Below are 16792 nucleotides of genomic sequence, written 5' to 3'. Positions count from 1 at the left end.
ATAGGTATCTAACACTGAGTTAACACTGAGCTGCTATGGTGGCTACTAGTATTGGCAGTTCATTATCATACATCACTGGCACATTTTAGCACTGAGATACTATAGAGATTTCTTTACTACTCTGAGACTATTTCCTCATGTGTTGAATGGGATGATAAGAATACCTATGGCAGAGGGTTATTAGACCAAACTCTAATGCTCAGGCCATAGGACATTGGAAGGCTCTAAAAAACACAAAAACTAACAGTACACATAGCATCTTCTCAGCTTAAGCAAAAACTGATTTCTGCTGTAATGTTCAGAGTTTTTATTTTGACTCTATTTTTTTATTCTAGTTAGAAGTTATCCAAAGAGACATCTGCATAGCAGAAGAAAATGGCGGCTACTGCATTATGAGGCTTCCTACACATTCTATATATAGGATATCTATGCATCCTCCAAAATAAAAAGAACAATTAAAAAGAAGAATTAAAACTACATAAAATCCATACATTCAGCACAATTATAGGCCAAGAATGTCCAAACTTCAAAATATCATAAGATAAAAGAAAAAACACCAAATGATCTCTCACATTCCATGTAAATGTTTCACATATTCAAAAAGTAGATACAAAACTGAAATAAACAAAAATGGGGCAGACCATACAAAGAGAAATAAAATGAATCTAACTGTACTATAAGTGAATAAGATAATCACACTGAAGGTGGTACGTGTGTGTGTGTGGGGGGGGGGGTGTGTGAGAGAGAGAAAGTGAGAGACAAGTAACCTGGAAAAAGAATATTTTTCAGTACTATTACTCCAAGGCTAAACAAATATTCTACACAAATATTCTAGCTAGTAAGTGAGTTGGAATTTCCAAAACTATTTTATGTGTACTCTAGGATTAAGCAAATAAATATATTGTGGATAAGGAGAGTCAAGTCTCTCACTGGCAGAGAAAGGAGTCTACAAATAAGAAGACTAGAATAAACTGTGTGGAACTGGATTAGAATTGGAGGTGTCAACATGAACTTATGGTTTTTAAAGTGAATATAGATATAGAAATAGACGTAGACACACATGTGTTCTGTCCACTTACAGAATCTAGAAGCTATAACATGACAGTAGCAATGAGTACATCTAGCACACAAGTCTTGGTTTCTAAATACCATTCTTTATTAAAAGAATCAAGGCTCCTTAAAGTCAATGACTGAATACAGAGCTGGGCAGGGAAAGTGCAACAGAAGTCTCGAACATCTTGTGGTTCAAACAATGATGGGCACATGTCAAAAGGATACAGGAGAAAACTTGAAGGGAACTCCCAATGGCCAAATCTGGGCTAATTTAAGCAAAAAATAAAGATGGTAGTAATGGATTACAACCATAGAACAAAATGAGAATCCCGACCTTGTAGTGATGTAAATAAATAAATGAATAAATGCATATAAAACAAGAGAACAAATGACAGAAAAAAAATCATCTGGCAAACAACACAGTGGTAACTATCTCAGGCAATAATCATCAATGCATGCTAAAATGAGCAGGTGAAAGTATGATGAGAAACAGAATGTTTGCACAATCTCTAAGTACCTCCCCACAGATATTTATTAATTACAAAGGGGAAAATGACAATTCGAGGGAGAAGAAATATGGTTGACACCACCTCAATGAAGTGATCAAAGTTTACACTACTAGTAACAGCACAAATCAACAACACATATCTCCTGATACAATGCACTGAGAAGGACACATAACATCACTTCTGTGGTATTCTTACCAAAAATGCAAAACTTGAATATATGAACAAAAATCAAAGTCAAATTCAGTGACATTTTACAAAATAATTGGCCAGTGCTTTTTAAAAAATGTCAAGGTCATGAAAGGAAAAAAAAAGAATGAGGGAACTGTTCTAGATTAAAGGACACTAAAGAGACAAGACAACTAAGTGCACATGTGATCTGGATTAGATGTGGACCAGAAAAAAGACACTAGTGGGACAAGTGACAAAATCTGAATCATCTGTAAATTAGATAATGGTATTGTATCAATGTTAGTTGTTGTTATCTGAGATGTTACTATCTGATGAATCTGCATGAGAGTACATAGAATTCTTTGTATAATTTATGCAATTTTTCTGGTAAATCTGAAATTATTTCAAAATTAAAAAAATATAAGAGAAGTTATGCCCAGCTACCTCATATTCCCACCAATCTCCTACGTTCAAACACTTGTATTTTTCCTGCCATCTTCCGTGCCCCTTTTTCTTCAATTTTTCTCTCTAATCCACGAAAGGAAGGAAGAGACAACACTGTTACACAAAACATTAGGAGCGTGACGGCTGAGGCTATCATGCCTCTAAGCAAACGGCACTTGGATATGATTATCCCACTACTAACAAAGCCGGTCTGGGCGTGCACTGACAGCGGGAGGAGGGTGCCCCGGGATGGAGGGAAAGCAGTCGCCATCCAGTGACATTTACTACACTCAAGTGCACTTGCTAGGAAGTGGCTGCAGTGAACTAAGAAACACAGAAAGCTACGAAGAAGGTCTGCCTGTGTGAAGGGGACAGAGCCTCCCTATGTCACCACACCCCTCCAAAAAAGTGTTGTTCAGCATTAAAACATATGACTGACAGCTCTGAACTTAGTGTCTTTCTCCACAAAACTGGCTTGTCCTCCTGTATCTCCTCGCAAGTTAAGGAGCACCGCTTCCGCCCTAGTAACTTAAGCAAAAATCAGAGGGGCACCAAACTTGTTTCCATTCCCTACTTCCAAAGCAGTCACCAAGTCCACTGGTATCAACTCCTTCAGCTTACTTTTCTACCTTCTTTTATCTTCACAGATGCTCTCAAGTTCAGGGCCAAGTTCAGGCAACTTGACCATTGCTTTTGTCCCCTAACTGGTACCCCTCTAGTTCACTGTTCATGCACAGGTCACAAGGCTTCTCCTAAAACACAGGTGTGATCACATCACTTCTTGGCATCTCTCTTCCGTGTGCCTTAGCAAGAGCAAGGTTAAACCCAACAGTAAACTGGGGGCTCTTCACAGTCTGGCCTGCTTCTTTCGAGTTCCATCTCTCGCCTTCACACCATACACCCAGCTGTGCTGAATTCAGTTCAAGAATCACCTCCTCAGAGCAGTCTTTCCTCACTGCCTCCAGAAGAACGACTACATGCCCTCCCTCAATCCTTATGCACTGTGCAGACTTCTACCACAGTGCCTAGGCATTTAGGGCATTTACTTTCTTGTTTACATATCTATGTTCTCCACCAGACTGGAGTCTACACATGAACAGGGTCCATTCACCTGGACTGGAGTGAGAGCTTTACATGTATCATCCTATTTAGCCCTCACAACATCTATATATTATTTCTATCTATAGATGAGGAAACCGAGGTTTTGAGAGGTTTAGTAACTTTTCCAAGGTTGCAGAGCTAGTGAGTGGTGAAACTGGGATGTGAATGTAGGTCTGTGTGGCGAGGAGCCCAAACACTTGACTACTAATTGCTTTGTCTCTTTTTCTATCCCCAGAGTGTAGCATGGTGAATGGTTCATAATCTACGCTTGAAGAATCTTCAATGAATATTTCACTGAATGTTCTGTTTGAACAAAAGTTATTACGCATGGCGTTTTTCAGAATATTTTCATTGAGCAGCAGTTAACATATACAATGCTATGTATTGAGACAGTGAAAAATGCTAAGAGATGAAGCAATGCTTTCTGTTCTCTGAATCAAACCCTGATTTCTCAAGTCTACTCACGTTCAATCCATGTAAAGTCAGAGAAGAAAGAGGAAAAGACCAGCAGATGGGAAGAAGTGAGGTACGGAGCGAAGAACACAGGCTTTGGAATCAGACAGAACTGCGTTTGAACTCCAGTTCTATGATTCACAAGTTGTGTAACCTTAAATAGGCCATGTGACCTCATCTAAAATACAGAGTAATGTGCACTCAATATGCATTCCACAGTCCCCTGTTCTCCCAATGACGCCAGAGATGAGAGGGCAAATCTTTAAAAGAAACAACCCATTATTCATGAAGAGAGACCTCAAGGTCTCCAAATATTTGCAGAACCAGTAATATGGATGCTCTCTCAACATTAATCATCTCAGAAAAAAGGCACATTGCACTCTGTTCTGACATTTCAGATCTCTTGTTCCTCTCTGGACAAAGATGCTTATGACTTGTTTGCTTCCACATGAGAAGCAACTGGCTGGTCCAGAAAATTACTGTCAGCAAAGTATGGCAATTTAGTAGAAAACAATATCCAATCATAAGCACCCGGCCACTCTGTAAGGCAGCCTTTCCATTATTCCAAGCAAATCGTTGTGTTTGCATGTAAGAGGGAAGCAGCGTGGTCTAATTCTTCATCATTCATGGCAAGAACATCAGACTGAAAGTCAGGAGTCCTGGCCCTGCATTTTAAAGCTGACCTTGGACAGTTTTTAAAGATTTAATAATCACCTATTCAAGAAATGTTTACTGAGTGTCTGTAAGACCCCTGTTCTCATGGAATTTATATTCTAGCGGAAGAAGAAGGACATCATATAATAGACAGACAGATAGATAGAAGGACAGGTAAGAAGAAATTAGCAGATAGTGGGAAGTGATGAGAAGAGAATGAAAATGGTGATAAAATAGATTGTGACTAGGTGGCTAAGTTAGATGCAGTCATTTTGGAAATAGTGACATTTAAGCTAAAATCTAAGAAAGTAACTTCCTCTTTCTAGACATCCATATCTCTTTCTATAAAATGTGACTACTGAACTGGGATGCTTTTGAAAGTCTCCTCTAGTTCTAGGAATCTGTGATTTCATGGCTATTAGGGATATATTATAAGCATGTATGCAAATATATTTTCAACATCAAATATTATCCTATATTTGATTAAGCAAATCACTTATGGCAGTGAGTCTTAGCTTTGAAGACATTTAAGGTAACAGTAAATTCTTTGTAAGAATCCAAATATAGCTTTGCATACTGAACTTTTTCTGCTGTTCTTTATCTGAGCTCTGTCTGACAAAGGAGTGCATATTTGAGGCTGGCCCCATGGCCGAATGGTTACGTTCGCACACTCCATTTCAGTGGCCCAGGGTTTCGCTGGTTCAGATCCTGGGAGAGGACATGGCACCGCTCATCAGGCCACGCTGAGGCGGCATCCCACCCGCCACAATTAGGACCCACAACTGAAATACACAACTATGTACTGTGGGGATTTGGGGAGAAAAAGAAGAAAAAACAAAAAAGACTGGCAACGGTTGTTAGCTCAGGTGCCAATCTTTAAAAAAAAAAAAGTGCATATTTTGTTAATGTTTTGGAAAATGAAGCCAAAGTGGCCTCTGATCAGAAGGGTTAATAAGTCCTTGATGTTTCAAAACAGGCAAAATATGTGAATTTGTAATGAGATTAGAAGTTGTCTTAAACTAATTCTTCCTGGTGATCACTTACAACCACAAATCCAGACAGACTGAAATTTTAAAAAAGCAAACCTCTAAGCCACACATTCTTTTTTTACATAAAAACAGATAAAAACCCTGAGGTGATGGGGTATGGAATTTTTTAAGAAAACATCAGTATTTTGACCCATATTTTTCATGCACCAATTAACTAGAAAATTACAAAATCTGAAAAACTCAGATAAATTGTACCAAGGGAATTAACACAATACACTCCTCCCCTCCCCCTCGACTCTCTGTCCTCTCCCTCCCTCCACTCCCCCTTCCATGCTGGGGCACATTTCTGGCATGGAAAAGAAGGCCTCTCAAGCTGTTGAAAAAATGAGGGCCTCTGAATTTTTAATTCTGTTAACTAATCATTAGAAAACTAGAAATTGCTGTCTCTCTGAGAAGCAGTGAGGTAGCAGGCTCCACAGACTCTGTGTTTAATTTTGCAAGAGCTGGCTGGTTTCCCAGCAACACATTGATTTGTGGGGCCACTACTTTGGGCACCTCGAGGATAATTAAATATTAAGTCCCTCTTTGATGTATGCAAAGTCTGCCTAAGAGGATTACCAGCCACAGCGATGGTAGCAGTCCCACATTTTCTGGTAATTGAACATTGCAATATCATTATCTATTCTTATCTTTACTCTATAAGAATCCATCTCTACCCTTAATATTACCTTTGAGAATGGAGAAGAGGGTAGGGAGAAAGGAAAATGAGAGCCCGTGCAATCAACATTTTGGGGTCTTCCAGGTGTCTGGGATATGGAGGAAGAAGACAGTTGAACGTGTGTGGAAGAAGTGACAGATGAGGTAAGCAAACCATCCCTGTCTCCGCCAGTTCAAGGTTCCATTGTACACGCCAAGTAGCCAAGGCTCACAGTTTAAGAATCTTCTCCAAGATTATGAAACAAGAGTGGAGGGAGGATGAAGACGCCTGCATATGATTTGTCCACTGGCATCCTGATCCTTCTACCGCTCTAGTGAAAGGTAACACAGTTTTTTAAAAATAATAATGGAGATGACCTCAAATTTATACTATGGGCAGAGTTCTGTAACATTCCAGAACTTATTGCTGTTTCCATTCTGAAGCCACAAGTTGTCTGCATTCATTTTCCATGTAGCAAGCAGTTATTCACAATTATAACCCAGAGTTCCCCACCACATTCGCTTGCCGTTCAAAATAAACTTGAATCGGCACTGCTAGGCTGACACAGATTGCTTAATTTTTAAAGAAGGAGGAAGAGACACCCACTGATTTAATTTTCTTTGTTTCTCTTCTTTTCTTGAGGAAGATTAGCCCTGAGCTAACATCTGCTGCCAATCCTCCTCGTTTTGCTGAGGAAGACTGGCCCTGAGCTAACATCTGTGCCCATCTTCATCTACTTTATATGTGGGACGCCTGCCACAGCATGGCTTGACAAGTGGTATGTAGGTCTGCACCCAAGATCTGAACTGGTAAACCCCAGGCCATGGAGGTGGAATGTGGAAATTTAACCACTGTGCCACCAGGCCAGCCCCTCACTGATTTAATTTCTTTTTTGAGAAGACTATAAATGAATAGCATAATTAAGCCACTATGGTAGTTTTCTTCGTTCCACTTCCAAATACTTTAAGAAACTCAGATCATTAACTTCCAAGAACAGGGAAACTGTTTTTATACAAGGGGAAATGGAAAGGGGGAGAAAATAAAGAGTGAGGGGGACATGAGGCAACTTTTACTAGAGTTAAGAGACGTCTTGGAGAGATGTTTCCTGGAGAGCCTGAAACAGCCTGCAGCACCAGAGGAGACAGTGGGGAAATGAGGAGCGACACGGGGACCCCGGAAACAGCAGACAACCATTTGCACTCAGTGAAATAAAGTCAAGTTGGCTTAGAAAAGTGCATGGAAAAGGAATCGGAACAAAGGCTAAGCCACCTTAAATCCTAGTTTTGGAAAAAGTGAAGCTACAAAGAAATTAAAATCTCAGGAATATCCAGAAATCACTGAAATCACATAAAAGCTGCAACTTGTTTTTTGAGTAATTGTAACACTGAGAAAAACTCAAAAGAAGAAACAGTGGTTATACTTATTATACCTGAAGCATTTAGGTCCAAATATCAAAGCGTACATTCTAATGTTTCAACATGACAGATAAGATGGATGTTTTCCCCTTTTCCACGTTGTTTCACAATATTTTCGGTATATAGATCTGACATAACATGAAGTGAGGCTCCAACCAGAGAAACCAGCCTCAACATCCTGCCAGGCTCCAGCCATCAAGAAAGATGAAATTGAGCAAGGTTGAGAACTTGGAAAATGGAACTTCTGTCAGTAAAGTACATAATAGTAGGAGCATTCATTCGCTTCAGGATGAATCAGAATCTAAAGGTCCATGTGGCAAAAACGACGTGACCTAACTTAGAGCTGACCTCAGGGATGCTACGTGAACCTTCATGTTGGCTGAAAACAAGCACACCTTGCCAGGTACCTGGAATATATTTTATAGCCTAGTGCATTTGTGTTCATAGACTGCTCTTTAAAAAGGTTGTCAGTGGTCTCTTGATGCAATTCAAGGCAAAATGTTGAAACTAAGTAGGTTGGAAAGGTCATAGTGCCTCAGAGAGAGTATTATTCAGATATTAGCAACTTTTAATACAATTCATTTCAGCAGTTTGGCAATATTAGAGAATCTTCATAAGTCTTTTTAGAATCTCAAATTCTCTAACTCTGAAAAATAGATAATATTTACCTATTTATCTCATAGAAGGAAATAAGAATATGTAAGGTAATTATGAAAATGCTCTGAGATGAATCTCAAGATATTAACATTTGATTCATTTTTAAAAAATGGAATTCATTGTTATTTAAATGTAGTAATAAGGATATAAATATAAATTATAAAATAAAACTTTAAAATCAGAAGGTAAATCAAGTTGGAGTCAGACTTCCAGGAAACTCTTTTTTGCAAATTAGATTATCTGGGAAGTCTTATTTTCTAACTTTTATTTTCTATGCTCTATTCTGCATGCTAAAGCACTTGATGGAGGTTACAGACTCTTAGATACTATGTCTTTAGGACGCATCAGTTTAGAATTTGAGCCAAACTTCGACAGCCAGCTTATTCCTGACTTAGGAATTAGCATTCCAACTTATTCAATCAACAAGCAGTTGAGCTCTGAGTATATGCACAACATACTTACAGGGATTCAAAAGACGATAAGCACATCCCCCAGGGCTTCCAAGTTTTCATGGTAGTGGGGAGACAAAAGTTTTAATAATAATAATAAAAAAATAATTAAAGCTCAAATGTGTGGAATTCTAGGTTCAATTAGGTTTGAAATGATGAGGAAAGGTTCCAGAGAAGATGGACTGGAGAAGGATGGTATGGAGAAACCACGCTCTTGTGTGTCTGCTACATTATGTCTATCTGGGTACAGAAGAGAGGGTATCTGAGCGCCTGGGCAGAGCATGAAAGAAATGAATTAGCTCAACTGCACACTGCATTTCCATTTAGATCTGTATTTCTCCAGGGAAGGGTGAGCCACCATAATTAAATGATGCTGTGAAAAATCCTGACTATATCCTATGAAGAGAAAAATGATACACACATTAGGTGAGCGAGATATCATCTACTAGGCATATGCATATTCAAACATACGGAAAAATAAAAACAAACTGTCGTAACCACTAGATAGCTGGACTGATGAACATATCGGAACGTTTGCATTAGCAAGCTGATTATTCACTTGAAAGTAGTTTAAAGTAATCAAGAAATGACCTCTAATCATTGTTAATAGGGAAAATATTCAGTAACAAGTCAGATGTTCCCTTACCTGTCTCTGGGGCCAAGCGGCTTTGAGAATGGCTTCTGTTCTAAAGAACACGAGGAGCTTGCCGTCCTCCTCATTCAGGTGAAACGACTGTTCCAAGATCTGCAGCACGTGAATGCGGGGCCTCACGGGCAGGGCGTCATCAGCACAGAAAGGCCGCAGCCACTCCAGCAGGTCCTCAGAGGAAACCAGCTCTTCCCTGCAGGCCAGAATCAAGGGTTAGCGAAAAACGCCTAAGTCCTTTCTTCTTCCAGGAACCGGATGTGGTGATTAACCTATATACACTTGTTTGTTGAGTGACTTTATTTTTTTCCTATTGAGAGGAAAAATTTAGGTTTTAAATGGCTTATAGTAAACCATATCAGGTATATAAAACTATGTAAAAGGAATGTAATTTTAAAACAGTATCATATTAAAATGAGTTACATAAAGCAGATAAAAAGTAATCATTAATTAACATATCCTTAGCTACTCTATTTCTTACACAAGTTTAATAAGTAGCATGGCTTATTTTTATTAATGATGCTAATAATGCCAGACATCATTCTAGTAATTTTATATAAACTATCACTAGTTGATAATAACTATGCAAAGTAGATATTAAAAATTCCACTTTATTTAAAAATTATCTTCCATCTTTATTGAGATATAATTGCCATATATTATTAGTTTAAGTGTACAACATAATGATTTGATAGATGTATGTACTGTGAAATGATTACAAGTTTAGTTAACACCCACCACCTTGAGACAGTTACAAAATTTTTTTTTCTTAAGATGAGAACTGTTAAGACCTACTTTCTAGTAACTTTCAGATACGCAATATAGTATTGTTAACCATAGTCACCATGCTCTGCATGTAAATCCCATTTTACAGATGAGGAAATAGGCTTCATGGAAGTGATATGATATGCCCCCAACATCTATAATACTGCAATATGGCCCCAAAGCCCATGTTCCTTCTACCGCTTTTCTCTGTGATAGATTTTCAACACGCAGTTAAGAGTACCAAATTTTATACTACTCCAAAGATAAAATAGGAACGCTTGGTTATTAAAGAAAGGTGAAGTCTAAAAGGAGTCAGGGAAGGGGACATTTTGTACAACTTTCTGTCCAGTATTAGAATCTCTTCTCTTGTAACTGCAAATGGACTATCTCAGGAAAACAACTTATTTGATGATGATGGCAATGAATTATCATCAACGACTGTTGAGGGGTTCCTCAGAGAGCAGCCTCGCTCCCAGAAGGCCCTGGAGATCCATGCTAAAGTACTGAGTTACACAGGTTTTGTTGTAACCAGATCCTTAAGAGGCTTCCAGAAATAAATCATCTAGACCAAATTCCATTGTTTAATAAGACCACAAGAAAGTTTTTTAAACTCCTGAGAAGAAAAGAATTCTACAATGTCACCAAGTAGATCTCTTAGTATGCATTCCATAATATAGTTGCCAACACAATTTTATGGCAATTTAAATTAAAAAACAGAATACACTATTTGTATTTAGGAAAAAAGAAATTACAAAACATTGTGGACAACTGGCTTAAGCATTTCCTAAATTTATGAAGTCATTTGTTAGTTTTACCTATGAGTGTCCTTCTTAAGGAGTATTAGAAATGGTAAATTGGAGTACAAAAAGGTAGAATGCCACAAATATTTCCTGGATATATACTATGTGCAAAGTAAACAGACTGTATCATGTGGTGGAAAGAGCATTTTTTTGGGAATCTGATGGACCTGTGATTCCTGGCCTCATCCTTTCCTAACAACTCTGGACAAAAATCATGAATGTCATGGAGAAAAGGGAACCCTCACACACACTGATGGTGGGAATACAAACTCGTGCAGCCACTATGGTAACCAGTATGGAGATTTCTCAAAACAGTACAAAGGGAAATACCACATGATCCAGCTATCCCACTACTGGGTATTTACCCAAAGAACTTGAAATCAACAATACAAAGAGATTCATGCCCCCCTATGTTCACTGCAGCACTATTCATAAGACCCAGGATGTGGAAGCAACCCAAGTGCCTACTGACTGATGAATGGATAAAGAAGATGTGGTATGTGTAGTGTATACACACATACACACACACACACACACACAAATGGAATACTATTCAGTCACAAAAAACACAAAACTGTCCCACTTGCAACAACATGGATGGACCTTGAGGGTTATCACGTTAAGTGAAATAAGCCAGACAGAGACAGACAAATACCATATGATTTCACTCATATGCGAAAGATAAACACAGGGACAAAGAGAACAGATTAGTGTGCACTGGAAGGGAAGGGGGTGGGGGTGTGGGCAAAAGGAGTAAAGAGGTGCATATATATGGTGATGGGAAAAAAAATCATGAATGTCATCATTCCCATTTTATAGTTAAGTAGACAAAGGTCCTGAAAGTGTGTCTCTTGGAGTCCGTGAAACCAAGATAATGTATATAAAGCACAGGGCATAGTATGTGACACAGAGCAAGTACTCAATAAATAGTAACCATCAACATCATAATCATCATCATTATTATTATCACCATCATCAGAGCACTAGTTTGTACTTGATGATACAGAGATGAAAAATTATATGGTCTCTGCTTCAGAGAACTAATAACACAATGGAACAGAAACTCTTTAAAAGTGACTATTCTCCAAATTGCCAATATAATATAAATTTGAACAATTGTTTTGGAGGAAGAATGAGTTGAATCAGGGAAGGCTTCAAAGAGGACAAGGCATCTGAACAGGATCATAAAGGATAAATGGGATGTATATAAATTAAAGGTGGGGAAAATATAATCCAGACAAAGAGAACAGTAAGAAAAAAGGCGAAAGATTTCACAGCACATTGCATGTCCACAGAGAGACTAAAGCAAGGATGTGTGGCTGGTAAGTTAGAGGGGAGAGTTAAGGTAGGACAGGTCTCCTCACCTGGACGCCAAGTGCCTGCACACAAGGCTGAAAAGGTAGTGCAGTTTCATGCTTTGAAACAGGACTTACAGTTGTCAGACCCAGATTCAGCTCCCAGACAGTGTTACATTGACCAAGAAGTCACATAACTGTTCTGAGCCTCATTTTCCTTATTTGTAAATTTGAGATGGATAACAACCCCTTACTCACGGGGTTGTTGAGAATTAAACAAACACAAAAAATAAAATAATACATTTAAGGTACATAATACACTATCTGGCACACAGCTAAGTACTTCAGTTAGTGGCAACCATTAATATTGAGGACATTTGGTCTTGTTTGTATGGAATGGGAATGACGGAGGATTTCTGAGAAGTGAAACATGATAATCATGTGAGTGATTAAAGAAATGTGCAGGCTGGGGCCGGCTCAGGCCTGCAGCAGTCAAATCAAATATAAGTCAGGAGGAAAAGAATTTAAAACACATTTTTGGCCTTGAGTCTAAGCCAATTTCACATAATATGAAGCTGATTTTTTGACCCTGTCACCCAAGTGCCATGTTGTGGGAGAGTAGGATGAGCTAAAACAGGAAGAAGCTGGAGTCATGATGACCCCTGGAAGTTATAACAATAACCCAAGACCTCAATATGGTGAACAGGAATGAAAACAATATTAATAATAACAACTTATGAAAGCTTACTATGTGCCGTGAACTATATCACTTCAAAACTATCTTTCTTATGTATTCTGTTACCAATTCCAATTTGTAATGAGGAGACAATCATAGAGAGGTTTAATAACTTGTCCAAGTTCACAGCACTACTGGAGCCAATATCTGAACTTGGACTATCTCACTGCCTTGTCAATTACTACACAATGCTACTGAACCAAATGGGGGCATATTCCAGAACACTGCGGCAGTAGATCAAAATCATTCAGATACTGATGTGCTATAGAAAGATTATTATTACAATGCTGCCCAAGTCATTAAATGGAGTTAGATTCCTTTTACATTAGAACTTACTGTGCGGTTGATAAAATTTGATATTTTGGAGGGATCTGCTCTAACTCTTGGTTGATAGTCCAAATACATAATAAAATTATGAGAACACATTCCTAAAACAGAAACACTGTGTTCTAGAAGCACCATGTTCTAGGTGAGCTTCACTCTATTTCCATGTGAATATTGGTGCTCAGTGAGCCTACAGAGAAAGGAAAGGTAGCTCTTAGGAAACTCTGCCGAGGACGCTGACTAGACACTGGCTCCTGAAGTTCTTAGCTGCAAAATAGTTTACATTCTGATCTCAGCTTGAGTTTTTAAAATTCAAAGTCACTCTCAGGATTCAGCAAATAGACATATATACACAGAGACAGAGAGAGGAAAACAGAGAGACTACAAGAATTCTGATAAAAAGTTAACAATTGGTAAATCAAGGGGAAGAGTGCATAGGTCTTATTTTTTCTATCCTTGCAACTTTTCTGTGTTTCAAAATTTTTCAAAATAAATAGGTGGGTGAAAAATAACCAATTATGGCTTTCATAACGTAAAAAACCAGAATGGGAAGATGGAAAGTGATTCCATTTTTACAGTATTTTATGAAGGCAAGGAGAAGATTTAGTAAGCTTAGGAATAAAAAGAGAACATTATTTCAAAACATATTTACTTATTATAAAAGTTATACAGATGATTTTTAAAAGTTATACCATAGATAAAAAGGGAAAAATCTCTCATAGTGTCACTGTAAATACATAGATATTTGCTTCCACCTTTTCCCTATAACAAGGACTTTCTGTGGAGGAGGTCATTATACTGCACAGGGTAATTTAGTACAATACTTATAGTAGTAACTACTAAAGGAAACATGCACACATTCACATAATCGGTTTTGGCCCAAAAGATAAGGAGTCATCTGAAATATACAAGTAGCTCTATTAACAGAAAGAATAACAGCACGACAATGACGACAAAAATATGTTCATTAGAAGATTAATTTGAGAATGTGATCTTCTATTATGTAACGGAGCATGAGAGGACATTCACAAAATATAAAAGAATGGAAGAGAAATGTCAACCAAATAAAGGCAATTATTAAATTAAAGCAAAAAGAGAGCTTGAGAATAATATTAGGTAATCCTTGGTAAAAGAGTTTTGAGCTTCTGCCTGCAACATATATACATAGATAACCATACATACATACATACATATATAGATAACATACACAGATAACCCAACCTTAAATTTAAATGGTTTAAGGTATACTAAAAGAGACAGTAAATATGAAAAGTAATCTATAAATCATGGTGCACTACATGAAATAAAATTATTCTTGAGAATGGGGGAAGGAAAGGCTTTTTCAAACAAGAAAAACACAAACCTTTGCAATTTCTTATAAATACAAATGTCATAGAAAATTTGAACGCCTGAAGGGAACATAAGGTCAATTTGTCCAATCTTCTATACAGAAGTTATAAACTGGCAGAGAAATTTTTGTGTTGGCTTGCACGTATATGCCAATGTTTCAAAATTTAAAAAATTTTACACACAACCAGAATTTCCCAGTTCCCCTTTAAAAGTTGGAAGATAAGGACACAGTTGCGGCTGCCTCCTTTTGACAAGGCCTGCGCAGGCTCTCGAGTTCCCTTCAGCCTCCACTGCTCCCAACCTTCCTAACCCCAGTCCACTTTGCTCATTTCCATTACCTGCCTGGCCTCAGCAGGAAATGAGTTCGCAAGCTCTCCTCTGTACGATGCTAGGCTAGATTAAGGAAAGGAGAGGGAGAAGAGGAAGGGAGGGGCAAGCAAGGAAATGTAAGTGAGCCAACAGCGAGAGACACAAATGCTCAGAGTCTACATAGACCCCTTAACTCAGTTAATGAACTGATCCACACACCGTGCACACTTTCCTTGCTACAAATGGAGCTGGAAGGGCAGATATTTCCCAAAATAATGTCTTCTACTTATCAGCTCCCAAGAAATAACTGGGACAACTGGCAAGGAGTAAGACAGAACTGCAAACAAATGAATGCATAATGTATTAATGGCATTGCAGTAGTATAACAAGTGTGATTTTTTTCAAATAATTATCATAATCAAGTTATATTTTTAAAAATTTCTAGAAAGGCAATAATTTTGGTGTGCAAACAATTCCTATTTCAAATCTTAGCTTTTGATACAGACTAGTAAGCACTTTGTGACTGCTCTCAAATATATGCTAATCCAGAATATCTTCGTGAGGTCCCTTTCTCAGTAAAAGCATGGACACATCTTATTGTAACAAGACAGACATGGCGGCTGTGAAGTCATAAACACAGTCTGACGTGGTCCCAAGAAACCCTGCAGAGGTAGAGTGGAACTGCCACCCTGGTTGGTGACCACAACTTCCAGCAGGGTTCAGTGTTACAGAACATAATGCTCATACACTGTGTGTGCTTAGAGAACATCTGATGATTTACTTTGCCTCACAGAGCATGAAGAGTAAGAAGAAATCAGATTCAATTTGCTCTAGTGGGTTTCTTTCTTTTTTTCTTTCTTTGTCTTTTCTGTGCTTTAAAAGTAATGTGAAATCCTAAAGTAATACCAGAGTTCAATGAAGTCTGAATGATCTGACACTGTTCGATATACTTGAAGCTTTAAGACAGCGGAAGCTGCTACTGTGATTAAGTAGCTCTTTAAATACACAAACGAAAACTCCTTAAATACTCAATAGTTTTGAAGGAAACCTTTTTTCCTTTTTGAAGAGTGCACAGAAGAATTCCTCATTAACTTTCTGTTTTCTGAGTGGATTTAATTCTGTACATCCTCTTGAGAATCACTAATATACTGATTCATGCTTGTGGGTCATTCCTGTTAGGAAAATTTTTTAAAGGTGTGTGAAGACAGGGAGTAGAAAAGGAAGTAAGGCGAAGGCAGAGAGAAGCAGCTGGAAGAGGTAGGAAAGCTGCTGGTAGTAAGGCCTTAACACCTTTCTACTCAAAGGTCAGTCCACGGACTAGCTGGCACTTGGGAGCTGGTTAGAAAGGCAGAATTGTAGGCCCTACCCAGATCTACTCAAGTAAAATCTATATTTTAATAAGATCCCAGGCAAGTCCTATGCACAGTGATGTTCTGGAAGCACACCTTACTGTCCATTGCTGGCTCTGTAACATCAGAAGGCAATGAAATATGGTAGAGAAATTCACAGCACATCCTTACGTCGGGGAGGTAAGCTTCATCTGAGCTTCATTCCTAATCTGTAATAGTGTCTGTATGACAGGGTTGTCTGGAGGATGGAGCTGCTGAACAGCCCTTTCCAAGGTCTTGGCACAGAGGAACAGGTGTTCATAAGTTTTTTGTTTCTTAAATGTGTGATGGTATTTTCTTAATTTCAGGTTTAATGAATATATTATTTTAGAACATTATTATTTTAGTTATTGAATTAAAAAATATTTTTCTTAAGCAAACTAACGAACTAATTCTTACGCAAACTAGAAATATAGATTATATTCTCAAAACATGATATTATAGGCATACTTAAATAATGGGAGACAGCATACACATGCATAAAATAAACTTAATATGCATGAGTCTCTGAATTATTAATTACCTTAATCTCATCTTTAATTGTAGACATTATAACAGGTTTTTGACACTCTTTCAAATCCCTAGAATAC

The 16792-nt window shown here is 38.0% G+C and overlaps 1 protein-coding gene across 1 annotated transcript in view; it reads right to left on the bottom strand.

Annotated features, from left to right (window-relative positions):
• NBAS (NBAS subunit of NRZ tethering complex) overlaps positions 1–16792 on the bottom strand; it is a 331777-nt gene that overhangs the window by 28217 nt on the left and 286768 nt on the right. The window contains exon 48 of the mRNA XM_070574395.1: positions 9236–9431. Coding sequence (XP_070430496.1) covers positions 9236–9431 — 196 coding nt within the window. The remainder of the gene's footprint in view (positions 1–9235; positions 9432–16792) is intronic.

This window comes from Equus przewalskii, chromosome 14, assembly GCF_037783145.1.
Source record: "Equus przewalskii isolate Varuska chromosome 14, EquPr2, whole genome shotgun sequence".
Classification (NCBI taxonomy): domain Eukaryota; kingdom Metazoa; phylum Chordata; class Mammalia; order Perissodactyla; family Equidae; genus Equus; species Equus przewalskii.
The sequence above is the reverse complement of the archived record's forward strand: the minus strand, read 5'-3'. Positions and strand labels throughout refer to the sequence as shown.